Genomic DNA, 24,724 nt, shown 5'->3' on the forward strand with positions numbered 1-24,724 from the left:
GATGGCATCTTGTTATATAGCCTACGGTGGCCTCAGCAGCTCCCATTCCAAGTACAGAAATGACAGGTCTGCCATCACATCCAGCTTCCTTTGTATAATTTTGCTACATATTTTGAAGTCTGGAATTATTTCAAAATTAAAACACTGAATTAGTGAGAGGATTTAAAAGATTAAGGCACTTGTCTTCAAGTCTGACTGCCTGAATTCAATCCCCAGGACTTACAAAGTGGAAGGAGAGAACTGACCTCCACCACTCGAGGACCCAAGTTTAATTACAGCACCCACATGGTAGCTAATGATGATGTATGTAACTCTGTGGAAACTTGGCGTGATAATAATGTACAGACAAAACACACATACACTAAAAATAAAAATTAAAAATATAAACAAAGAAAATATCCTTTAAAAGGAACTAGATTTTTTTTAAGAAAGAAAAAAATTAATATGTTGAACAAACAGAAGACAGGAGCAATACTGAATGACAGACTGGCTATCAAGGAAGGAGTAACAGGTAGGAAAAGGCATGGGTCAAATGAGTTGTAGAACGCCAGAGTTTCTATCTGCTGACCATATGCCCACTTACCCTTGCTTTTGGAGCCCGTACCATGGGTCTCCAACCTGTTTTGGGGTGGCAGGGGTCACTGAGGCACAAGCCGAAGTGGGGAGAGTAGTCGACATACCATCCAGTACTATTTCATTCATGAAATGTCTCAGCCTAACATTTGGCCCGTAGTGACGTAGAAAAGCAACGTATTGTGTGCTAAAAGAATGAATTCCCTGTTTACAAGCATCTCAAGTACACTGACACTTTGGTAGCAGAGCTAGCTTTCTTTCTTCATTTTTATTGCAATAATGGGGAACTGAAGCCGGGGCTTTCTGCACTACTACAGAGCTTCATTTCAGCCCCACATCTTTAGAAATAGGATTCACGTGTCACAAAATTTAAGTCCACCCTGTGGCCCAAATCTGTAATCCATGGGAATTGGAGGCAGGAGAGTGGGAGTTGAAAGTCGTCCTCAACTAAATACGGAGTTGGGGCTCAGTTTGGAACACATGAGATCCCGTTTCAAACAAACAAACAAATCTCGATTTTAAAGCGTAGGAGCCACTGTTTTTTGGCATATTCACAAAGTCGTGAGGTCATCACCAATGCCCCGGTGGCAGCCACAGTTCCTACACTTCCCGGCCTTTGGGAATGACAGTTCTGCTTTCTGTCTGAGCACCTCTCCTTCTTCTGGAGATTTCTTGTAAATTGCCCAAACCGGGTGGACCCCTTATGCCGCAGAGGCTCCGCCCTCCCGGTGGCCAACCGTGATGGGATTGGGCACGCGGGTTGGGTGTGCATAGTGGTGTCCAATCGCCCTGGCACCTGCGGCTCAGTCAGGTGTGCAGGAGCGGAAGGCACGCTGGGCGGTATGGCGAGTTGGTGGCGTGTGTTTCCACGCGCGGCGCGGCGCTATCCGTGGCCCACCAACGTGCTGCTCTACGCCGGCCTCTTCTCGGCGGGTGATGCGCTGCAGCAGCGGCTGCGGGGAGGCCCGGCCGACTGGCGCCAGACGCGCCGCGTGGCCACTCTGGCCGTAACCTTCCACGGCAACTTCAACTACGTGTGGCTGCGTCTTCTGGAGCGTGCGTTGCCGGGCCGAGCGCCGCGCACGGTCCTGGCCAAGGTGCTGTGCGACCAGACTGTCGGTGGGCCCATTGTCCTGTCGGCCTTCTACGTCGGTGAGGGGCCAAGGCGGAGATCGGAGTCTGGGATTGGGGCACTACAGGCCCGGCAGGAGGATCGGGGAGTGGGGAAGACTGGGGACCGCGGAGACCGGAGATCAGAAACCACTGGGGCTGAGGCAGGAGGTGACAAATCTGCGGCCAGGGAACTAGGGCTGGAACGAGGCCTTGAAGCAGCGACAGGAGGACTGGATATTAGGGGATTTAAGGTTTCCGTGAGGAAGAATTTGGGGGCCGGAGAACTGGAGATCCAGCGTGCCAGGGATTCAGGGGGTTGGTGTCAGAGCTGAGACGCTAACGTGTTCAAGAGTGAGTGAGTGTAGGGTCTATTTTCCTCCAGAAAAGGATACATCCAAGAGACTCTGGCTTAGCTAACCTCCTTGTGCTCCACCTGTTCTGGGAAAAACCACACAGCCAATACACCAATTCAAAATGAGGGGTCGGTGATTCTGGGGCAGAGTGGGTGGAACCTGAGATTATAGAAAAGTCATTTCCAGGGCCTTAGTCTTGCTTGGGCAACAAGAGTTCCCTGAGGTGAGGGGCAGGGGGTCACAGGGAGAATGGGAGGGGGTTGTGTACCTGAGAAAGAGTTCTCTTCACGCTGGGCTGGATGGCTTGACCCTTGGTGCAGTGACGAAGGGGTTAGTCAAGTCCTGTGACTTGACAGGCTAGATTCCTATTGGATCTTTGAGATATCACAATACTAAGGTAACACGAATACAATAATAAGGCGGATACTCTCACAATTCCCATACATGTTATTGAATGAGGAGACATGGATGGAGCGATTTGGAAGTTCACCAGAAGATAGCATAATCCAGGCTTCAGCCATATTGTTCATCTTGATGTTGGTAGTCATAGTAGGAAACTGGGAAACGATGCTGTCCCAGGGTGTGGGAGACACCTAGGGTGAAGGCTTGAGGCCTTCTGATATATCACCCGTCTGGATTTTTGCTGTGTCTTGCTTCCAGATTTGTGGTTCAGTTTCCCTCCTTCATGTTCCAGTGAAGGGAGCATGAGCCGGGGCTGGGAGTTAAAGGTGCTCCTTCAAAACTGATAGTCGGGCTGCACCTGGACACGGGCTTGCCGCTGGCCTCGCTAAGCACTTCTTTAGACAAAGCCACTCTGTGTAGTGTTCATGGCAGTCCTCCTGCCTCAGCCCCCTGCTTGCTAGCTTTACAGTGCCACCATGACTGACTAGCTTTTCCTCCTACCAGTTGATTGTAAGGCGGGGTCAAGTGATGTGCTCATGTGAGGACTTAGCATTAACTGGGTAAGCAGGTCACAGGACTACAGCAGTTGCTGGGTTCTGTCTCTTGTAATTGACTAATAACACACTCTTATTCCCCCCACCCGTCCCCCTGAGTGCACAGTCAGGGCTGTCAGTATTTTTAAGGGTTGTTTTTACACACCTATTTCTATTTCTTGAATGTTAAACTCTGGTTAGAATATACTGATGGGAAATTTGTAGTTGCTGGAATGTCCAGGGCCCAGTAGTTTTCATCTTTAAAGGAATGAAGTTAGGGTGAAAGTGTGGTAGAGTGTGGCCTTACCATGCTGGAGGCCCCACGTTTAATCCCAGCACAACCAAAAAAGAACAAAAGAAAGGAAGGAGAAGAAAAGGGGGAAAGGTTAATTTTTTTTTTTTTGTTGTTGCTGTTTTCAAAGTTGGTGCCAGGGCTGCAACTCACTTGGTAGAGGGCTTGGACTCTGGACTCTGCTCCCAGCAACACATGCCTGGGAATGGTGGTTCCCATCTGTAGCATTCCAGCACGTGAGAGGCAGAGACAGAGGATCAAATCATCTTTGGCTACCTAATAGTGAGTTTGACACCAGCCTGTGACACTTGAAGTCCTGTCTCACGAAACAAATGAGCTGGGTGTAGTGGCTCACACCTTTAATCCCAGCACTCGGAGGCAGAGGCAGGTGGATCTCTGTGAGTTCGAGGCCAGCCTGGTCTACAGAGTGAGTTCCAGGACAGCCAGGGCTGGAAAGATGACTCAGCAGTTAAGAACGCTTGTTCTTGCAAAAGGCCAGACTTCACTTCCCAGCACCCACACTGTGGCTTACGACCTTATCCACAACACATGGTATACATACGTGTGAGGAAAGACAGCTGCTCCTAACCCTGACCACTGTGGAGCCCACAGGGTGGAAAGAGAACTGACCTCAGCACGTTGTTCTTTGAGCTCCACACTTGGGCAGTGGCAAATGCAAACACACAGTAAACAAATAAATGTAAAATAAACACAAACTAGAAAGACAGCAGTGAGCTCATTATCCAATGCTAGTATTAGTTTGCATTTTGTGGATTCTTCGTTTAGGTAAAGAATCATTCTGCTCTAACTTTTATACCTGGCTATTGTTACTTCCTACTTGGTGTTCCTTTAAATTCAGTTTAAAAACAGAGATATTTCTGTTTTCCTGTTGGGTCAACAGCCACATAGTGAATGATTGGAATTGGATGTGCCTGGATCCTGTTGGGATGAGAAACTTGACCACTGTTAGACAGTGGTCATTCTACTCCTGAAATCCTTCTGGTATGTTTCTGTAAATAGGTATGAGCATTCTCCAGGGAAAGGAGGACATATTTTTGGACCTGAAGCAAAAATTCTGGAATACGTATAAGGTAAGGCTGGCTTTTGAAAATATAATCGTATCTTTTTGAATATTTTTAACATTAAAGACTACTCAGTGGGTAAAGGAGTTTGCTGCCAAGCCTGAGGACTCACGTGGAGACTCTCACAGTGGTCCCTGAACCCCATGCACATGCATGCGCCCCCGACAGTGACGTTATTTATCTAGGGGATGATGGGGCTTGAGAGTGTGGGAGTCAGAGGTCCACGTGTGGAAGATCTCTCCTGAACCGTGTGGATTCCAGAGGTTGAACTCAGGCCCTCGGACTTAGTAGCAAGCTCCTTTCCCCACTGAGCCATCTTGCTAGCCCACTTAGCTTTTCTTTCAGTCTCTTCTTCCCTTCTTCCCCTTTTCCCTTCCTTTTCTTCCTGCTTTTTTCGTTCCTCCCTTCCACTCTCTTTTTCTTTCACTACTTCCCTCTTTCCTTTCTTGAGCAATGATCTCTATGAGTTGACCAGACTGGCATTCAGTTCTCTGTAGCTCAGACAGCCCTCAAACTGCTGATTCTCCTGGGACCTCAGGAGAAGATGGAGCCTCTGGAGGAGATGGGATTACAGGTTTATGCCACTAGATGGACTCAAAACAACAAGGACTAAGTTAGACTTAATCAACTTTGGTTGATCTGGGAATGCAATATTTCAAAAAAGCATTGTATCAATTTTGTGACATTTTGTTTTGTTTTAATTTGAAAATGGATATCTCATGATGTCACCCAAACTGTTTTACTACTTTTGGGCTCAAGCAACCTTCCTACCTCAGCCTCTCAAGTAACTGAGACTGTAGGTCGGTGCCTCTGCTTCTCGGGGACAGGAAATAAACACTGTCTCTGCATTCAGGCAGGTGTTCACGATGATTTCTGACTTCATTAGATTTATTCTGATCAGCAATCACAATTTATTCAATAGGTTTCCAAACCTATTTGTAAAACAGGAATTGTGGCTGTGGGCTGTCAAGGCATCGTCCCCACTGTTAGTGCAGCGAGGTGTGTGTTCTGTGAGTCCTGTGAAAGAGCCTCCTCCATGCCACAGGGTGTTTCCCAGACTTACTCCTAGTGAAGCAAATCTACTGCTGTGTTTTTTCTTCAGGACGAAGGTCTATGTTGCTGTTGAACCAACACTATCCATGCATTCAGTGAGGGCTTATTGTCTTCAGGCCTGGCAGTCAGTGACATTTCTCAGCTTTGACCCAGCACTAGACTGATTCAATTAATAATAACAATCAGATAGATAAATCTTCAGGATCCCAAAATATATCCCTAATGTCTTACATGTACTTAGTCTCTGTCTGGGGTAGAGCACCTTAGCAGTGCTGAGGGTAGAGCTATAGCTTGGAGGTAGAAGTGTTTGTTTAGTGGAAGGTGGAGGGGTTCTCAGTTTAAAGACACAAAGGCCAAGACAATGTGAAGCCACACTGAGCTGTCACTTGCAGTGTTCCTAGGATCTTCTGGTGGGTGGATCTGAGCCCAGAACCAGCAATGTCCATTTGATGATTGAAGGGAGACCGGAGATCTGAAGCCAGAGAACCCCAGAGTCCCTATAGTTAGGGACATTTCCTGCATGGAAGGGGTTTACAACTCTAGCTACTTCTCTTGGGGTAGAAATTGTGCCTCTACAGCAACTTTGGAATGTGACTTCCTTGTCCTTTATTTTAGAAGGGAGTGAGGTTTCCCATTATATCAGATTCAAGAGAGATACACACATATGAAATGTTTTATTAATTTAAACATTTATTGATTTTGTTGTTTGTTTTGAAGCAAGGTCTCGCTGTGTAGCCCAGGCTGGTCCAAACCTACTCTGTACTCAAGGCTGGTCCCCAAATGTACAGTAATCCTTCTTCAGCCTACTGAGTGCTGAGATTATAGGCGTTGTAGGCTACCACACTGTGCTGTATGTCAAATGTTGGAAAGAAGAGGAAGCAGAATTGGAGTACAGGTCATTGGTAATCTCTCCCCTTAGTATTGCCTTGGGTGCAAGACCTAGGATTCTTGGCATGTCTTATGTCTTTATTTCCTTTTTAGCACTGGGATTAGACCCAGGTCCTCACACACGTTAGGCAAGCAACCTATCCCTACCTACCTACCCCGGTCTATTATTGTTATTATTATTGAAATTATTAGCCGGGCGGTGGTGGCACACACCTTTAATCCCAGCACTCGGGAGGCAGAGGCAGGCGGATCTCTGAGTTAGAGGCCAGCCTGATCTACAAGAGCTAGTTCCAGGACAGGCTCTAGAAACTACAGGGAAACCCTCTCTCAAAAAACCAAAAAAAAAGAAGAAATTATTGTCTTATGTAGCTAAGGCTATCCTTGAACTCATTATGTAGCTGAGACTTGAACCCAGAGATTTGTGAATGCTAGGCAAACATTCTACCAACTGAACCATATCCTCAGCCTATTTACTTTTTTTTTTTTTGCAGTGGACCCCAAGCATGCTAGATGTGCGTGCTACCCCCAAGTTACACCAAGCTCTTTTTTACCAATCATTTTTGAGAAAGGGGCTCACTAAGTTTCCTAGGCAGATGAAGAACTTGCAATCCTCCGGCATCAGTCTCCCAAGTAGCTGGGATCACATAATCTTCCAAGTAGTCTGAGCCTCTTTCCCTTCTATTCTCTTTCCCCTTCTATTTCCTTCCCTTCTATTCCCCTTCCTTCACCTTCCCTCTTTCCTACAGTGCTGGGGCTATCATCCAGGGTCTTGTGCATGCTAGGTACCTGGGCACATCTTAACCTTTGCACCATTTCTGACTGCCCTGCTGTGCTGGGTACTGTGTGGTGAGTCTTCCCGGCCCTGGTGTTCACCGGGTGCCACTCAGCCCTGGACTGTGAGAAAGGGCGGGCTCTTCTGTCCGGGCCACTTCTTTATTATGTTTATGTCTCTGGGGGTTCTTCTTTATTGTGGGTATGTACTCTGGGGGTCTTTTTTATTGGGGGTATGTACTCTGGGGTTCTTTTTTTTCTTCCAGCAGTTTATAATTCATTGTGATGTTTAATTAATTCTGGTGCTTGCAAGCATTCCAGAATTGGCCAGTGCAAGGTCCTTCAAGCTGATTTCTGTGTTCCTGCAGAAAGAATCCTGTCTTTCACACATACACATACCTACATGCTCATGCGTGCACACACACACACACACACACACACACACACACACACACACACACCATAGATACTCTACCTCCAAAGTGCTAGAATTAAAGATTTGCCAACTGGCTAATGTATATATTTTATTTTTTAATTTTATTTATTTTGATTTTTCGAGACAGGGTTTCTCTATAGCTTTGGAGCGTGTCCTGGAACTAGCTCTTTTAGATCAGGCTGGCCTTGAACTCACAGAGATCAGCCTGCCTCTGCCTCCCAAGTGCTGTGATTAAAGGCGTGCACCACCACTGCCTGGCTCGTGTATATATTTTTAAAAATTAATTGTTGAAGTGTGGTGGCTCATACTTATAATCCCAGCACTCAGGAGGCTGAGGCAGGAGACTACTATTAGTTTGAGACCAAACTGAACTACAGAGCAAGATCCAATTACAAAAACAAATAAATAAAAAAATTATTTTAAAAATTGAAGATGTTGGCAAGATGACTCAGTAGGTAAGGGGGCTTGCCACCAGGTCTGAGAACCTGAGTTCAGTCTCAAAGACTTCTGGAAGTATCTTCCGACCTACCTACCTACCTACCTACACACACACACACACAAAATATATGTAAGAAGAAATTTTGTAATGCCAGCTAATCTTGTTCTGTACCAAGAGATAACATTAGATAGGTTGTTTGCATGTTGTTCCATAAAGAACTGTTTGGGGCTGAGCAGTGGTGCACACAACTTTAATCCCAGCACTTAGGAGGCAGAGGCAGGCAGATCTCTGAGTTTGAGGCCAGCCTGCTCTACCAAGCAAGTTCCAGGACAGCCAAAGCTACACAGTGAAACCTTGTCTTGAAAAACAAAAACAAACAAACAAGAACTGTTTGGATTAGCTAGGTGTGGTGGCACACGCCTTTTTGTCCCAGCAGTGGGAGACAGAGGCAGGTGGATCTCTGTGAATTCTAAGCCAGCCTGATTTATAGTGTGGGCCAAACTCCAGGCCAACCAATGACACCATAGTGAGGCCCTATCTCAGAAAAAAATTTCTTTTGGTTTGGAATACACTTTAAAGAATTCACTAATAAAAAACATGTAATATATACTATATTCTGATACTTACTTGGAAATTATAATATATAAATATATGTGATTATTTTAAAGTGTTTATTGCTTCCAGAATCTCATTCCACACTTATAACTAACAAAAGGTGTACTCACTTACAAGCTGTGCCCTCAAGTATCCACCTGCTCTATTCGCAAGATGTCAGGAAGTCTCCATTTAATTGGCTCAGAGTGCAATCCAGTCCTTGCTGGGCAGCCTACATGCCTGACATTTCTTGGTGTCTTATAGAATGAACTATGTGTTTGTTTTGTAACTAGACAGCATTCTAATGTGGGCTTTCTTTATTCCAGAGTGGTTTGATGTACTGGCCCTTTGTACAGGTGAGTGCCAAGCTACAGTGGATCGGGGCTGGGGCTGGAGAGATGGCTCAGCCTTCAGAGGCTAAGCTCACAACCAACAATAAAAGAGAATCTGGGGCTGGGCCTTGGCTCAGAGGTAGAGCATTTGCCTGTCGTGTGCTAGGTCAAAAGTTCAGTCCCTAGCATGGAATAAAAACAAAACCCAAAACAAACTGTTACCTATGCATTCCTAACACACTCTTTCTCCATTACAGCTGACCAACTTCAGCCTTGTCCCTGTGCACTGGAGGACAGCATACACGGGGCTGTGCGGTTTCCTCTGGGCCACCTTCTTGTGCTTTTCCCAGCAGAGCGGCGACGGCACAGTGAAGTCCGTGTTCATCTTCTTTCGCGGGAAGGAGGCGAGTGACAGGCCCCCAGAGGAGTGAGGAGTCCAGGACTCCCATAGAGACTCAGTTTTGTTTCTCCATTGCTCTTGGTCACCTGCAGCAGGCCTGCGCCACCAACCAGTTATTATGGGCTCCATCATGAAGAATTCCCTTTCCATAGGCCCACTTGTTTTGAAATTATCAATGATTTTTTTAACTGTTATCCAAACCTTTCCCATTCATTCCAGCCTGGAAGTCTTCCTTCTAGTGCTTTGGCTAAAATTACAAGTGACAGGTGACATTTTGAAGTTATTAATATTTCTATTCTAATATTATAAGGCCAGTTGAGTTTTAAAAAACGTCCAGTTTTGATTGTTTATGTTTCTAGCCTAAACGCTCAGGCTATTTCCTACACATGTTAGGATCAAATTGCCTTTTGTCCTTATAGTTCAGTTTCTATCTATATAGAGTTCAGTCAAGACATTTGAATAATAAGCCTCCCCAGATAATAATAATTTATTACATCAACACTGAAGTTTGTTCTCTCTCTCTCTCTCTCTCTCTCTCTCTCTCTCTCTCTGTGTGTGTGTCTGTCTGTCTGTCTCTCTCTCTCTCTCTCTCTCTCTCTCTCTCTCTCTCTCTCTCTCTCTCTCTCTCTCTCTCTCTCTCTCTCTCTCTCTCTTTCTTTCTTTCTTTCTTTCTTTCTTTCTTTCTTTCTTTCTTTCTTTCTTGAGGCAGAGTTTCTGTCCTGGAACTGGCCTCAAACTCACAGAGATCCACTTGCCTAAGTTCTTTAAGCAGATACTTTTATTTTCAAAAAAGGAACAGTTTGGGCATCTTCAGGATAGAATATTTATTGTTACTATCTATTTTTAAAGATAGGGTCTCTCTTTGTGTAGCTCAGGCTACCCTGGAACTCCGCCTTACAAATGCTGAGATTGTAGGCATGTGCCATCATGCCTTACTCTCCCGCTATTCTACCATCCAAGCACAGTACTCTTTATTTAGGTTTGCAAAGAAAAAAACTGACCAACGCACCCTCATTCCTACATATATGAAATAAAATATTTGATTTCTTAATTACAGTAATTGAAAATTCTAGAAAACGAATTATTTGCTTCCTCTGTAAGGAATAATGCTAATCCATATTGTATTAGTGCACACAGTTTGCAATAGTCCTCTTGCCTCTGGGAGGATTACTTTTTCTAAATGCTGGGACTACAGACATGAGCTACCATGCCTGACTTGTGTGTGTGTGTCTCTGTGTGTGTGGTACTAGGGATAGATCCCAAGGTCCTGTGCATGCAAGGCAAGCGCTCTGTCACTAGCTGTATCCCAGGATGCTAACAGGATTCTTTCATAATTCAATGCTTTAAAGTGAACATAGGAAACATCAGCCAGCCTTTCACATCTACTCAGCTTGTCTCATCTCAGCCAGCCACCGTCAGGTTTCCAAAGTGTGTAAATAACCGGGTAGGGAGGTGTGCCCCTGTCTGCTCGGGAGACTTGAGGAGGAGGAACATTCCAGCCCAGGAGTTCAAGACTGAACTGGACAAAACAGCAAGTCCCTGTCCCCAAACCACAAAGACAGACATTTCAGCAGTCTCGCCTACACATTGCCTATGGTTCCATTGCCAATACTAGTGTACTTGACAGATGCTAAGATGTAAAACACTGACTTTTGAGTTTGTCTGGAGAATGTATATTTAAGATCATTTTTAGAATTAATACTTAAATTTCTAAGCAAATAATTTATATGGTTTGTGATATGTTGGTATAAATTATGAGCATGCACCTTCTAGATGTCTAAGTTATTGAACTGTAACAGGTATTAATGCCCTTTGCATTAGGGAAGTAGTAAGAACAATTCTTGATGACTGTATGCTTTTGAGAGTTGGGTGGCTGTGGTGGTCTGCCTGTAATCTCAGTGCTCAGAAGGTAGAAATGGGATTCTCTGGAGCAAGCTTTAGTTTGACAAGCTGAATGGAATCCATGAACTCAGGATTCAGCAGGAGATATTGTATCAATGTAGTGTTTGAATGAGAGTGGCTCATGGATTTGAATGCTTACTCATCAGGGAGGGGCATTCTTTGAAAGGATTAGGAGGAGTGACCTTGTAGTGGGCGTGGCCTAGAGGAGGAAGTGTGTCACTGGGGGTGGGGATTTGGGGTTTCTGAAGCCCAAGTCAGGTCCAGTGTCTCTCTCTTCCTGTTGTCTGTGGATCCAGATATAGGACTCTCAGCTACTTCTTCAACGCCATGTGTGCCTGCATGCCACCATGCTTCCCACCATGATGCTGAAGGTGAAATAAAGTTCAGGTTCCCAAACCCTAGGGGAACTGAGAACTTTCAAATGGCTGGCCCGCTTCCTCCCTAAACCACAGAAACATGTGTTCTGCGGTTGTGCACCTTTAGCTCTTTAGAAACATTGTGGCTGTTCCTAACCACAGAAAGAACAAATGAATCTGACTGGTTGGACTGAAAGCCTTGCATTGTATATTAATTTACAATGATGGAACATATATTCAAGGAAGTCCCTAATCCTGATTGGTGAAAATTGTAACTGTAACTTGGCAACAAATATTTGTGATTTCACTGCATATATTATTTTTTGCTACTACTGCCCCTACTTAGTGCTGTTAGGAGAGTCCTTGTCCTGTATCACTGATCAGTCAGCTTATGTGGTGATTTAATAAAATCTTTGGAACCTGTAAGTGCAGTCTCTTTCCTTCTTCATGGAGCATAATGGGCTAAGTGTAACACAATTATGGACCAAACCACTGGAACTGTAAGCAAGCACCAAGCCCCAATTAAATGCTTTCTTTTTTGTTGTTGTTGTTGTTATTTTTCAAGACAAGGTTTCTCTGTAGCTTTGGAGCCTGTCCTGGAACTGGCTCTTGTAGACCAAGCTGGCCTTGAACTCACAGAGATCCACCTGCCTCTGCCTCCCAAGTGATGGGATTAAAGGCGTGCGCCATCACCGTCCATTAAATGTTTTCCTTTCTAAGAGCTGCTGTGGCCATGGTGTCTCTTCACAGCAATACAACAATGGCTAAGTCAATTAGCAATGTGGAGAGAGATCAAAGAAAGATATCACATGTCAACCTTTGGCCTCCATGTGCACACACATACCTGTGAGTGTCCATATGCATATGTATACTATCTTCACTTACATACACACAAATATATGTAAATAGTTATATGTAATATGTGTAAATATATAGATACTGAATGTGCTTAAGGGGTTGGGATGTAGCTCAGTGGCACAGCTCTTGCCCAGGAGTTATTCAAAGAAGGAGAGAAGGGAAGAAGAAATGGTGAACTGGGGCAGGGAAAAAGGGAAGAAATAATAACGTAATATTCTCTGGTCATTCCTCAACTTTGCAAAATGTATTTATTCTTTACAATGCCTGTGTAAACTATGTATAATTAGTACCTTATTGGTCATTTTCATTTGAGGGAAAACTAACAAGTTACTGTCTTATCTATATCATAGTGTGGTGAGAATTAGACCATTTGAGAGCTGGTGAAAAAAATTTTAAATAATTTTTATTTTACGTGCATTGGTGTTTGCCTGCATGTATATTTGCGTGAGGGTGTCAGATCTTGGAGTTATAGGCAATACAGTAGTTAGCTGCCATGTGGGTGCTGGGAATTGAACCTGTGTCCCCCGGAAGAGCAGTTGATGATCTTAACTGCTGAGCTATCTCTCCTCCCCCTGGTGAAAATTTTTGTAAGAACTGATTTGAGAGCTTGTTTCAGTATTTTCATGTTTTTTCTCAGTATGTGTTTGGTGAGTGATTTGGAGAGTGTTCTCTGCCTATAGCAATCAGTGAAATCAGTCAGTTAGGGATGTGTTTGTTCTTTGGGAAAATGTAATTACTACCTGATCTGTAGCAGAAGAAACCATTTAATGACTAAAAGTAATTAGAGATGCTCGGTTGGTATGGTGGCTCACCGCTGTCAGTCATAACAGCAGGGAGACACAGTCAGGAGGGCTAGGAATACAAGGTCATCCTCCACAAGTTCAAGGCCAGCTTGGGCTGTCTGAGCACTGTCTGAAAGACAAAGTAAAAACAAAACAAAAGCCAACTTAGGAAAGAAAAAAAGAAAAGGAGGGGCTAGAGAAATGGTTTATGGTTAAGAGCACTAGCTGCTCCTGGATAGTAGTGGGCTTGGTCCCCAGCTTCAACATGGCAGCTCACAACCTCCTGTAACTCCAGTTCCGGGGGATCTAACACCCTCTGGGCTTTTCAGGCATCAAACATGCACACAACACACTCATATAGATAAAATTAAAATAAAATTTTAAAAAATCTCTGAGAAAGAGGTCAGGTGTGCTAGTCAGATCTCTGAGTTCAAGGCCAGCCTGCTCTACATTGTGAGTTCTAGGTCAGCCAAGGCTATAAAGTGAGACCAAGACGCTACAGTTACTAAAATTTATGGTTGCAGTATAAAGAGAAAACACTTTAACATTCTAGTATTTCACAAACAATTCTCACTTTTGATTTTTAATGATTTGTGGAGGGAAATCTTGTCCATTTCCTTTACATTAAAGCCCTGAGTTAAATAAAGAAAATTAACTTCTGCCTTTGAAGTGTATCTAAACAGGACCTTCACATTAACTATGTGACTGCACTGGGCCAATTTAAATGTATTTCTTCTATAGACATAGATGACACAAGGCACAGTTCCTAAGTCATATTCCCTTCTGACTGCCTTGCTTATTGCTTTTCTTCTAAAGACAATCATCTTGCAGGATTCGTTGCAAGCTATGAAAAAAATTACTATTTTTTTTCTATATGGACAATTTACTTTTAGCTCACTTGAATTTTATGTACATTTCTACAGTGTTTGCCAAAACACAGTATGTCTAGAACATACTTAACATAGGCAGCTTTTGTTTGCCATTAGCTTCATTGCTGTTTTTTATTTTTTTAACCCTTTTGGTCTTTGGGGGCCCACCACCCAGCTCTCAAAGCAATCACACAGAGGCTTGTTCTTTCTTATGAATGTCTGGCCTTAATGTGGCTTATTTCTAGCCAGCTTTTTTTTTTTTTTTACTTAAATTATCCAATCTGCCTTTTGCCTCTGGGTTTTTATCTTTATGCTCTATACCTTTCTTTGCTTCTTACTCTGTGGATTGCTGTGTAGCTTGGTGGCTGGCCCCTGGAGTCCTCCTCTCTTCTCCTTTTTCTCCTTGATCTTTTCCTTCCTGATTTCTCCTCCTTATTCTCTCTGCCTGCCAGCCCTCTTTCCTTTCTCCTGCCTTGCAATCTGCAGTTGGCCATTCAGTTCTTTCTTAGTCCAATCAGGTTTTTTTTTTTTAATTTTGTATGGAAAGTGAAAGGCAAGCAACATTATTTGCTTCACTTTTTAGTTTAAATTTTACTTGTAGAATGTGTATCTTAAATTTTGACATCATAGCCAGGTGGTGGTGGCGCACGCTTTTAATCCCAGCACTTAGGAGGCAGAGGCAGGTGGATCTCTGTGAGTTCAAGGCCATCCTGGTCTACAGAGCAAGTTCCAGGACAGACAGAGAAACAGCTACATACTGTTATAAAAAAACAAAACAAAAAAATTGATATATGACTTATTGGTCTGAATGAACTGTAGCAAGTGATTGGCAATTTTGTGTTATTGGTGATGTTTATTCTGGAAAAAAAATTGAAGGATAATGACATTTACATTCTGTAATCTTTCCCAATGGTTTTATTGAAAACACAAGACATAGGCCTTTGTTTTGAACTAAAACACAATTGGTCTTATTTTTTCATTGCATAATGGTTTCTTTCAAATGGTGGCTCACATTCTGTTCTGCATGTATACAGGTGAACCATGTGGATTGAAGTTGTTAAGTGATTTCCTATTCTTTAAAAATAAATTATTTATTTATTTTTGTTGCTTTGTTTTGGGAAAGGGTTTCTTTATATAGTCATGGCTGTCCTGGAACTCACTCTGTAGACTAGGTTGGCCTCAGACATGGAGATGCCTCTGCCTCTGCCTCCTGAGTGCTAGAATTAAAGGCACATGCCACCATGCCTAACACTCATTCTTTTTTAATGTTTCATTTTTTTAAACTTGTGTGTGCGCACTATGTGTTTGCTTGAACATGAACACAGATGCACATGCAGAGGTCAGAGGACAACCTGCCAGAGCCTGTTCTCTTTCCACCATGTGGATTCTGGCCATCAGTCCTGGAGGCAAGTCTTCTGACTATCTCAAATTAATGGTCATGGGTGCATGACTGGTGAGTGCACTCACAGTGTCATGGCATCCTTGTGGACGTTAGAGGACAACTCTGGGGAGCTGGTTCTTTTCTTCCATCTTTATGTGGGTCCCAGCAATGGAACTAAAGTCACAAGGTGGTAAGGGAGCTGGAGAAATGGCTCAGTAGTTAAGAGTACTGGCTGCACTTTTAGAGGACCTGACACCTTCTCCTGGACTCTAAGGATACCAGGTATGCATGTGTTTCACAGACATACAGGCAGATAGATGAACACATAAGATAAATAAATATGTACATACATAATACAAACATATATACTACTGCTTGTTTGGGTTGGAAACCGGCTCAGGTTAGGAGCCCTGGCTGCTCTTCCAGAGGACCTGAACTTAGTTCCCAACATCCACACCATGCAGCTCACAACTATCTGCTTTGGGTTTTGTTTGTTTGTTTTGTTTTGTTTTTCAGATAGGGTTTTTCTATAAAACAACTCTGGTTGTCCTGGAACTCACATTGTAGATCAGGCTGGCCTCAAGATCCACCTATCTCTGCTTCCCTAGTGCTACGATTAAAGGCATGCACCACCCCACCTACTGCTCACAACCATCTGCAACTACAGCTCCAGCGGATCTGGGACATACTTCTGGACTCTATGGGCACCTGCACTCAGTTTCAAACACCCACATAGAGACACACATAATTTAAGAACTAAAATAAACATTTTTAAAAGTCACAAGGCTTGTGCAGCAGTGCCTTCTGTGTGATATTAGATCACACTGTGAAACCCAAGACTGTGTTAATTAAATAAAAGCAGCTGTGGGTCAGAGGTTGAAGCCAGCAACTAGTTGACAGAAAGTAATCCTAGAGAGTCAGAGAGAGTTCAGAACACAAATAGAGAGACACACAGGAAGTAGTAGGGAGGGACTTTGGTGTGGTGGGAGGACTCTCTTTCGAGATGCCAGTGAAGGAAGAAAGGCTGCTAGTTGGACCTCAACCTCTCGGAGTTACCAGGTTTTCACCCCAGCCTCTGACTCTGAGTCTTCTTTGGTAAATAAAACAATAGAGATTTAGTTTAAAACTACAGTTGGTAACAGCTACAAGAGGCAGTTCTGGTGGGACTTATGTGTCTTGCCAGACCTCGGCCTGGGCAGCAGGGCAGTGATGGTGTAGCTGCACTCAGCAGCTGACACAGCAGTAGATTTAGGTGTGGCCACTGGGTCCTCCAGCATATGTGATACAGCTGTACAGACGAAGTCCCACCAGCCAGCGCCCAGGCCTCTCCATGAGTACTCATAACAGTTGCCTGCCACTCGAGAGCACTCCGATCTTATTTCACATGATTCAGAATTTGTTATTTATTTGGTTATAACAAGTAATCAGGGGGCCGGGCGGTGGTGGCACACGCCTTTAATCCCAGCACTCGGGAGGCAGAGGCAGGCGGATCTCTGACTTCGAGGCCAGCCTGGTCTACAAGAGCTAGTTCCAGGACAGGCTCTAGAAACTACAGGGAAACCCTGTCTCGAAAAACAAAAAAAAAAAAAAAAAAAAAAAAAAAAACCAAAAAAAACAAGTAATAGAAATCATCCATTGTAAGTAATGCATATCAGATCCCATATGGTCTGCCAAGCCCTCCAGCACAAGGTAATGATGAAACTGTTCAGCTATTGATAGGAAATGTGCTACAAGCCTCGGAATTTTGCAAGAAACACCACGTTAATAGAAAAGTCTTGAAGAAAGATTTTCTATCTCTTGGCAACAAAATGTTCTATGTGTTCTTTACATAACCAGATTCTGCTACCTGCAGGAAGAAACCCAAAAGGTACCCAAAGAAATAAAATTTGGCAAATGGTGTGCTTCATTTTTCAGAGTTTGGGAAATTAAAGTATGTGCATAATACCATGGATACATGTTCAGGGTTTCAATGGGCAACTGCCTCAAGTTCTGAAAGTCTGATTCTGCAATTACACATTTATTGTAAGTTATGGTCATTATAGGAATACCTGTACAAATTAAGACTGACAATGTCTCTAGTAAAATGAAACAGTTTTTTGCATATTACAACACAAAGCATATTACAGATATGCCACACAATCCTAAAAGGTAAGCTTAATAAACAGAAAGGGTTAATAAAGACCCCAGAGATAGACTGCACTATGCTCTGTTAACATTAAATTTTCAAAATAGTAATGAAAAAGGAATAACAACTGCGGAGAAACATCGGATAATAGAAAAAATGCTGAATTAAATCAGCCTTTATATTTTAAAGTTGTGTTGACCTCAGAATGGAAACCAGAATATGTATTACGTTGGGGAAGAAGTTTTACTTTTGTTTCCACAGAAGAAGAAAAAGCTATGGATACCATAAAGATTAATAAAAATTAGATTTGAACAGGAGAGATCTTATGATTAGGAGAGGTGGTGGCCATTCAATCAAAACTAACATATGAAGACTAATAAATGCCTTTCGTTTGCTCAGGTATGACAAAAAATATTTTTGAATGATAATTTACTGAAGGCACAATTTCCTTACTGGCATGAATGGGAAAATGGGTTTTCTTAAAACACATGTTTTAATTCCATATTAGAATATTAGACTGTAGATTGCCACATGGCCCACACCATCTTGGACATTGGCTTTTGAGTTTTGCTCTTAAACAGAAAAATATTTTTATTGTTTGGTGTTAAAAACCCAGTAAGAGATTTAAAATGTTTTAAGTAAATTTAAAGGGTTATTATAGTTCAAGCTTGTTTTCAAAATATCAGGTAACTGAACGTGGTTCCTTTGCAAAAACAGCAATGCTTATAACCTCTAAGCCACAATAAAAATAAATCTTAAAATATAGCAAATGTTCTTGGTCTACCAGTAAAAGTTCTTGTATATTTAAAGTATTTATTTTAATTCCTACCCCTTCTTTTCTGTTAAAGAAAATTAGGACGGATAAGATGATTCAGAGTAAAGGCACATGCAGCCTGATGACCCCAGTACCTACTAGGTAGAAGGAGAAAACCAACTTCTGCAAGGTGGTCTCTGACCTTCACATGTGCTGTGTAACACATGAGTGTGTATGTGCATATTTGAGCGCGCACACACAGGCACACAGAACAAAATTTAATATTTATAAAAATGAGACTAGGTGTGGTGACACATGCCTATAACTCCAGGACTTTGGAAGTCAAGGCAGAAGGATCAGGTCAAGGTCATCCTTGGATACACAGCAAGTTGGAGACCAGCCTGGGCTACATGATATCTTATTTTTAAACAAACAAACAAAATCTCTTTATGCCAGGGTTGAATAACAGGTTAAGTAATATTTAAAGGCTTAAAAAAGCAATGTGAAGTACCAACTTAATAGACTGAGCAAAAAGCTATAAACCCAGCATTCAGAAATAATCATCTGTTAAATTTCTGTAGACTGTTTCTTCCCTGTAATGATAAACAACACCAAAGAGAATATCTCAGACTTCTGACCAATAATGAATTTCTGAGCATAGACAGCAGAGTCTGTGGTGATGTGTATGTTTTCACACACAAGTAATGACTGCAATTTATTGAACCTGTTATTACTTATAAACACATGATGGGGGACCCGTGAGGGGCAGCGGTAGGTCACCCAAGGCCTCGGTGGTTCCTCTTGGCAGGTGGGAGACCATGGTGGGTGAGTGACAGACAGATATGCTATGCAAAGAGAAGGAGTTTGGGTATATAGTTTATTTAGTGGGTTATGGAGGGGAAAGGGAAGAGGGGAAGTGGGAATCGGGAGAAGAGGGAAGGAGAAGAAGAGAGAGGGGCAGTAGTTACCTCTTTAGAAGAGGGTCAGGAAGAGGAAGAGATAGAGGAGGTGGGGGGATCTGCTTGCCTTGGCAGAAGGTGGGGAGGTTGTAAGTGGGCCGTGATGTGGGAGTCCCCTCTGTGTGCTGTGATTACCATTAATGAATAAAGAAACTGCCTTGGCCTATTGATAGGGAAGAACTTAGGTAGGCAGAGAAGACTGAACTGAATGCTGGGAGAAAGAAGGGCAGAGTCAGGGAGATGCCATGGACCTGCTGCCAGAGACAGATGTGCTGTAACTTTGCTGGAAGGCCACAGTCATGTGGAGATACACAGATTAATAGGAATGGGTTAAATTAAGATGTAAGAGTTAGCCAATAAGAAGCTAGAGCTAATGGGCCAAGCAGTGATTTAATGAATACAGTTTCTGTGTGGTTATTTCAAGGCTAAGCTAGCTGGGCAGCTGGGAACTGGGCAGCGAGACAAACAGAGACCTCTCCTCCTACAGGGCTGAGCTTGTCTCTTAAAGGATCAGGGTACCCAGGTGACAGGAAAGGTCAGGAGAATAAAAATAGAACCTTCTAGAAATTTTTAAAGAGCTATAATAGACATTAGCTATTTCTCAATAGTCTGCAGCAATTATACCTGGCCAACCTAGTCTACATAGTGAATTCCAGGACAGCCAGGACTACTTAGAGAGACCCTGTCTCAAGAAAGAAAACCAAAGAGAGAAAGAAAGAGAAACTTGACTGGTCTGGTGACACCTAGAATCCCTGGACCAGACGTGAAGGCAGAGGCTCTTCATCCTCAGAAAGGTAGTGATTCTAGGCTTGTTGTCTGTGCTCTATGGTACTCTCCCAAAAAAGCAAAACCTGAGCTGGGCACAGTGGCACACATCCTTACCTACAGTATTGGGTGCCAGAAGCAGGCAGATCTCTGAGAGTCTGAGGCCAGCTTGACTTACATAGTGAATTCTAGGACAGCCAGGGCTACAGAGAGTAGAAAGACACTGTTGTTTTTTTTTTTCTTAAAAAAAACTTATACACACACACACACACACACACACACACACACACACGGACTAGAGTTTCACTAGGTGGTACAAAACTTCCCTAGACCCTGTGACTTTTATTCTTTTAAAGACAAAGAATAAAAAACCAAACAATACTGTTTTATGTGAAATTCAAATTAACTGTGTCATTTTTCAGTGTTGCCTCAGGGACCATCTGGCACTGTTTGAAGACTTTGGCGGTTACACCTGGAGGAATGAAGGCAGAATGTTGTGGTTTGGATATAAAATGCTCCTCACAATCTCATGTGTTTGACCAGTTGGTCCCTTTGGGAGGTTGTGAACCTTGCTGAAGGAAGACCTCCCAAGCCCTGCCTCATGTCTTTCCTGCCGTGATGGACAGATGTGGACTGCCCTGCTCAACAGCTTATTATCTCTATTCTGTTTCCCCACATAGCCCACTTCCTTGTCCCATCTCTTTTGTCCCCTTTCTCTGTTAGGATCTGTTGTCTTACTTCCTCTTCTGTGTGGAAGCTCAAAGCCAAAGTAAGATTTTAAGGGCCGAGATTTGGCTTAGCAGGTAAAGTTTGTGTATGATTCTTGAGATCCATGTGGTGTAAAGAGAGAACCAACTCCTGAAAATTGTCCTCTGACCTTCACATATATGCTGTCATGCACATGCCCTCACACATACATACACATGCACAAACAAACAAACAACATAAAATTTTCAAGCAACAAGGGATATTATAATACCCGGCATCCGTCTTTGAAACCCCTCTCCCAGGAGTTGCCTTGGTCCCGACTCCACCTCCGGGAAAGCCTGCCAAGCATGGACCCCTGCCCAGGGAGAGGGTCAGGACCACTCCCACAGGTTGTTTAGGCTGCCGCCCAAGAGAGGAACACGTGGTCTCCCCTGCTCTCTCTTTCTCGCCATATTTTCCTGGCCACCCAGGAGCACTGCATTAAATGTAGGCATCTTTTATTTGGTCTAATTTGGTCTGTTTGGTGGAGAGGCTCATCTTAAGAATTATTGCTAACAGATATTAGTATCTTAAACATTAAGTTTACTTAAAATTAAATTCACTTAATTAATTAAATTTTACGTAAATTCATAGGTGGGATTAGGTGGTGGTGGCGGCGTGCGTCTTTAATCCCAGCACTCGGGAGGCAGAGGCAGGCAGATCTCTGTGAGTTTGAGGCCAGCCTGGTCTATAAGAGCTAGTTCCAGTACAGTCTCCAAAGCTACAAAGAAACCGTGTCTCAAAAAAAACAAAAAATGAAACAAAGCAAAATTATAGGTGGGCTGGGGCGATGATGGTGCAAACATGAGGACCTGAATGCAAACCTAAACAACTCGTGTGAATGAAACAAGCATGGGAGACAGAGGTTAAAGTGCATGCCACGAAATGTGAGGACCTGAGTCTTAATGCCCAGCGCATACACACACACACACACACACACACACACACACACACACACACACACACACACACACACACACACACACACACCTTCAGAGAACAGTGGTATTTTAGGAGAGTAGCATGGAAATGGGAATTCGCACATCATTTTAAACTCTGGGCATGGTCCAGAGAGATGGCTCAACAGTAAGCATGCGTGCATGTATGCCTCTGATCTGAAAAGGACTCTATGGGCATATCCAAAGAGGTTGTGAAAGGGAAGTTTTTCGTCTTGTTGTTGGGAATCAAATCCAATTCTCCCCGGGGAACAGGGCTGCAGCAGCAGGGCTTCTGTATGGGAGCCCCAGTCAGAACACATAACAACAAGTACAGACAGAAGACAGGACATAGAGCCAAAACAACACTTAGCAATTGGAATCTTCTGCTTCAGAGGTCCACCAGTATGACCAAGAGAACTTTTCTTATAGCCTTCTTGTACAACCCTGACACAACAAATTTATGGGACACAATGAAAGCAGTGTTAAGAGGCAAGTTCATAGCACTAAATGCCTACAGAAAGAAGCTAGAAAAATCCCACACTAGTGAATTAACAGAACATTTGAAAACCTTAGAACAAAAAAAAGCAAACTCGCTTATGAGAACTAGACTGCAGGAAATAATCAATTTGAGAGCTGAAATCAACAAAATAGAAACAAAGAAAACAATACAAAGAATCAATGAGACAGAGAGCTGGTTCTTCAAAAATAAATCAACAAAATAGGCAAACTTTTATCCAAACTAACCAAAAGATAGAGAATATCAAATTAACAAAATCAGAAATGAAAAGGACATAACAACAGACATGTATGAAATATAAAGGATCATCAGGTCATATTTCGAAAACCTATACTCCACAAAATTGGAAAACTTAAAGGAAATGGACAACTTTCTGGATAAATATCACTTACCAAAATTAAATCAAAACCAGATAAGCAAATTAAACAGACCTATAACTGCTAACCACATAAAAACAGTCATCAAAAGTCTCCCAAACTAAAAAGCCCAGGACCAGATAGTTTTAGCTCATAATTCTACAAGACTTTTAAGGAAGAACTAATAACAATACTCCTCAAATTGTTCTACACAATAGAAACAGAAGGAACATTGCCAAACTCTTTTTATGAGACTACAATTACTCTGATACCCAAACCACAGAAAGACAATACTAAGAAAGAGAATTACAGACCAATCTCACTCATGAACATTGATGCAAAAGTACTAAATAAAAGACTGGCAAATCAAATCCAAGAACACATCAGAACCATCATCCACCATGACCAAGTTGGCTTCATCCCACAGATGCAGGGATGGTTCAACATATGAAAATCTGTCAATGTAATCTACTGAAACAAGCTGAAAAGTAAAAACCACACGATCATCTCATTAGATGCCAAAAAAGCTTTTGACAAAATACAACATCCTTTCATGATAAAGGTCTTGGAGAGAGCAGGGATATAAGGAACATACATACATAAACATAATTAAGACAATATACAGCACGCCAACAGCCAGCAATCAAACTAAATGGAGAGAAACTCCCAGCAATTCCACTGAAATTAGGAACAAGAAAAGGCTATCCACTCTCTCCATATCTATTCAATATAGTTCTTGAAGTCCTAGCTAGAGCAATAAGACACCAAAAGGAAATCAAGGGGTTACAGATTGGAAAAGAAGAAGTCAAACTCTCACTGTTTGCTGATGATATAATAGTTTACATAAGTGATCCCAAAAATTCTACCAAGGAACTTCTACAACTCATAAACACCTTCAGTAATATAGCAGAATACAAGATTAACTCCAGAAAATCAGTAGCCCTCCTGTACACAGATGATAAAAGGGGTGGGAAGAAATCAGAGAAACAACACCCTTCACAAATAGAATAAAATATCTCAGAGTAACTCTAACCAAATAAGTGAAAGACTCGTATGACAAGAACTTTAAATCTTTGAAGAAAGAAATTGAAGAAGACACCAGAAAATGGAAAGACCTCCCATGATCTTGGGTAGGCAGAATTAACAGTAAAAATGGCAGTCTTACCAAAAGCAATCTACAGATTCAACTGAGCTACCCCTTGTTGGGGTCCTGGTGGCCTCAGAGCAGCTGCTAAGGCTTGGACTTGAACATAGTCTTCTCTTGCGGTCTTGTCTGTGGGGAGGGCTTGGCTTCCTTTTCTCGGGCATTGAAAACTTTAAAGGCCATTTTTACTAACTACTGTATGGGAGTTTGGGAGCCTTCCTCAGCTTTTTAAAATTTCTAATATCTGGAGTTGACTGAGAAATGAAATGGGTGGCGAGGACCGTGGCTCCTGCTGGGGAGACTGCATCAAGTCGAGTATACTGAACCTTGGTCTCTTGTAATCAATTTAGAAAAAATGCCAGGTTTTCACCAGCTAGTGTAATTTCTCGGAGCTTATCAAAACTAACAACTTTGAGACCATTTCCATACCTTGAAGGAGACAGAGGACCATGAGGTCCCTCCTCTGTCACCTATTCTGACCTAGTTGATAGGCCTAATATGTATGTAGTCCCAGAATGTAGCTGGCATGGCCACGTCCCCCACAGGGACCATACTGTTCACTAGGTGGGTCTGGTCTGCACTCTGTCTCGCTGCTGCTTCTTGGGAGTGAGAGGTTATGCCAGATCAAATTGTGGGCCTGGGACAGACAACAAAAATTCTTTGATGTAAACAGAAGGATTAGCAGAGAAGGAATCCAACCACTTTTCTATCTGTGAGAAATCCTGAAGGGAGAAAGGAGTGTGGACTAGAACAATTCCATTGGCTCAAGCCATCTCTCAGAGGGCAGAGGAAGTCAGGAGTCTGGTGAGACTAGGTATGAGAAGAGACTGGGGAGGATTCAGGGGGGAATTAGGCCAATGTGTAGAAGGGGAAAGGGTGTGGGTTGTGTCATGGAAAGGTAGGGAGGGGTGATAGGAGGAAGGGGAGGAGAGGAAGGTGGGTAAGAAAGAGAAAATCGGCCTGAGGGAGGAAGGGGGAGGGGTGGATGGGGGAAAGAACTTGAGGAGTAT

The 24,724-nt window shown here is 43.0% G+C and overlaps 1 protein-coding gene across 3 annotated transcripts; it reads left to right on the plus strand.

The window, feature by feature from the left end:
* Positions 1-1,186: 1,186 nt before the first annotated feature.
* Mpv17l (MPV17 mitochondrial inner membrane protein like) lies at positions 1,187-9,862 on the plus strand. 3 transcript variants are annotated; one of them, XM_038328534.1, is made up of 4 exons: positions 1,199-1,725; positions 4,287-4,357; positions 8,856-8,885; positions 9,119-9,862. In XM_038328534.1, the coding sequence occupies exons 1-4, from the start codon at positions 1,416-1,418 to the stop codon at positions 9,290-9,292; spliced, it is 585 nt and encodes a 194-aa protein (XP_038184462.1). In that variant the 5' UTR covers positions 1,199-1,415; the 3' UTR covers positions 9,293-9,862. The 3 variants fall into 3 exon arrangements, with proteins under 3 accessions (XP_038184464.1, XP_038184462.1, XP_038184463.1); XM_038328535.1 differs by having other exon boundaries at positions 1,543-1,670; XM_038328536.1 differs by lacking the exon at positions 4,287-4,357 and having other exon boundaries at positions 1,187-1,725.
* The last annotated feature ends 14,862 nt before the right edge of the window (positions 9,863-24,724 follow it).

The sequence above is a fragment of the Arvicola amphibius genome, chromosome 4 (genome assembly GCF_903992535.2).
Source record: "Arvicola amphibius chromosome 4, mArvAmp1.2, whole genome shotgun sequence".
Taxonomy (NCBI): domain Eukaryota; kingdom Metazoa; phylum Chordata; class Mammalia; order Rodentia; family Cricetidae; genus Arvicola; species Arvicola amphibius.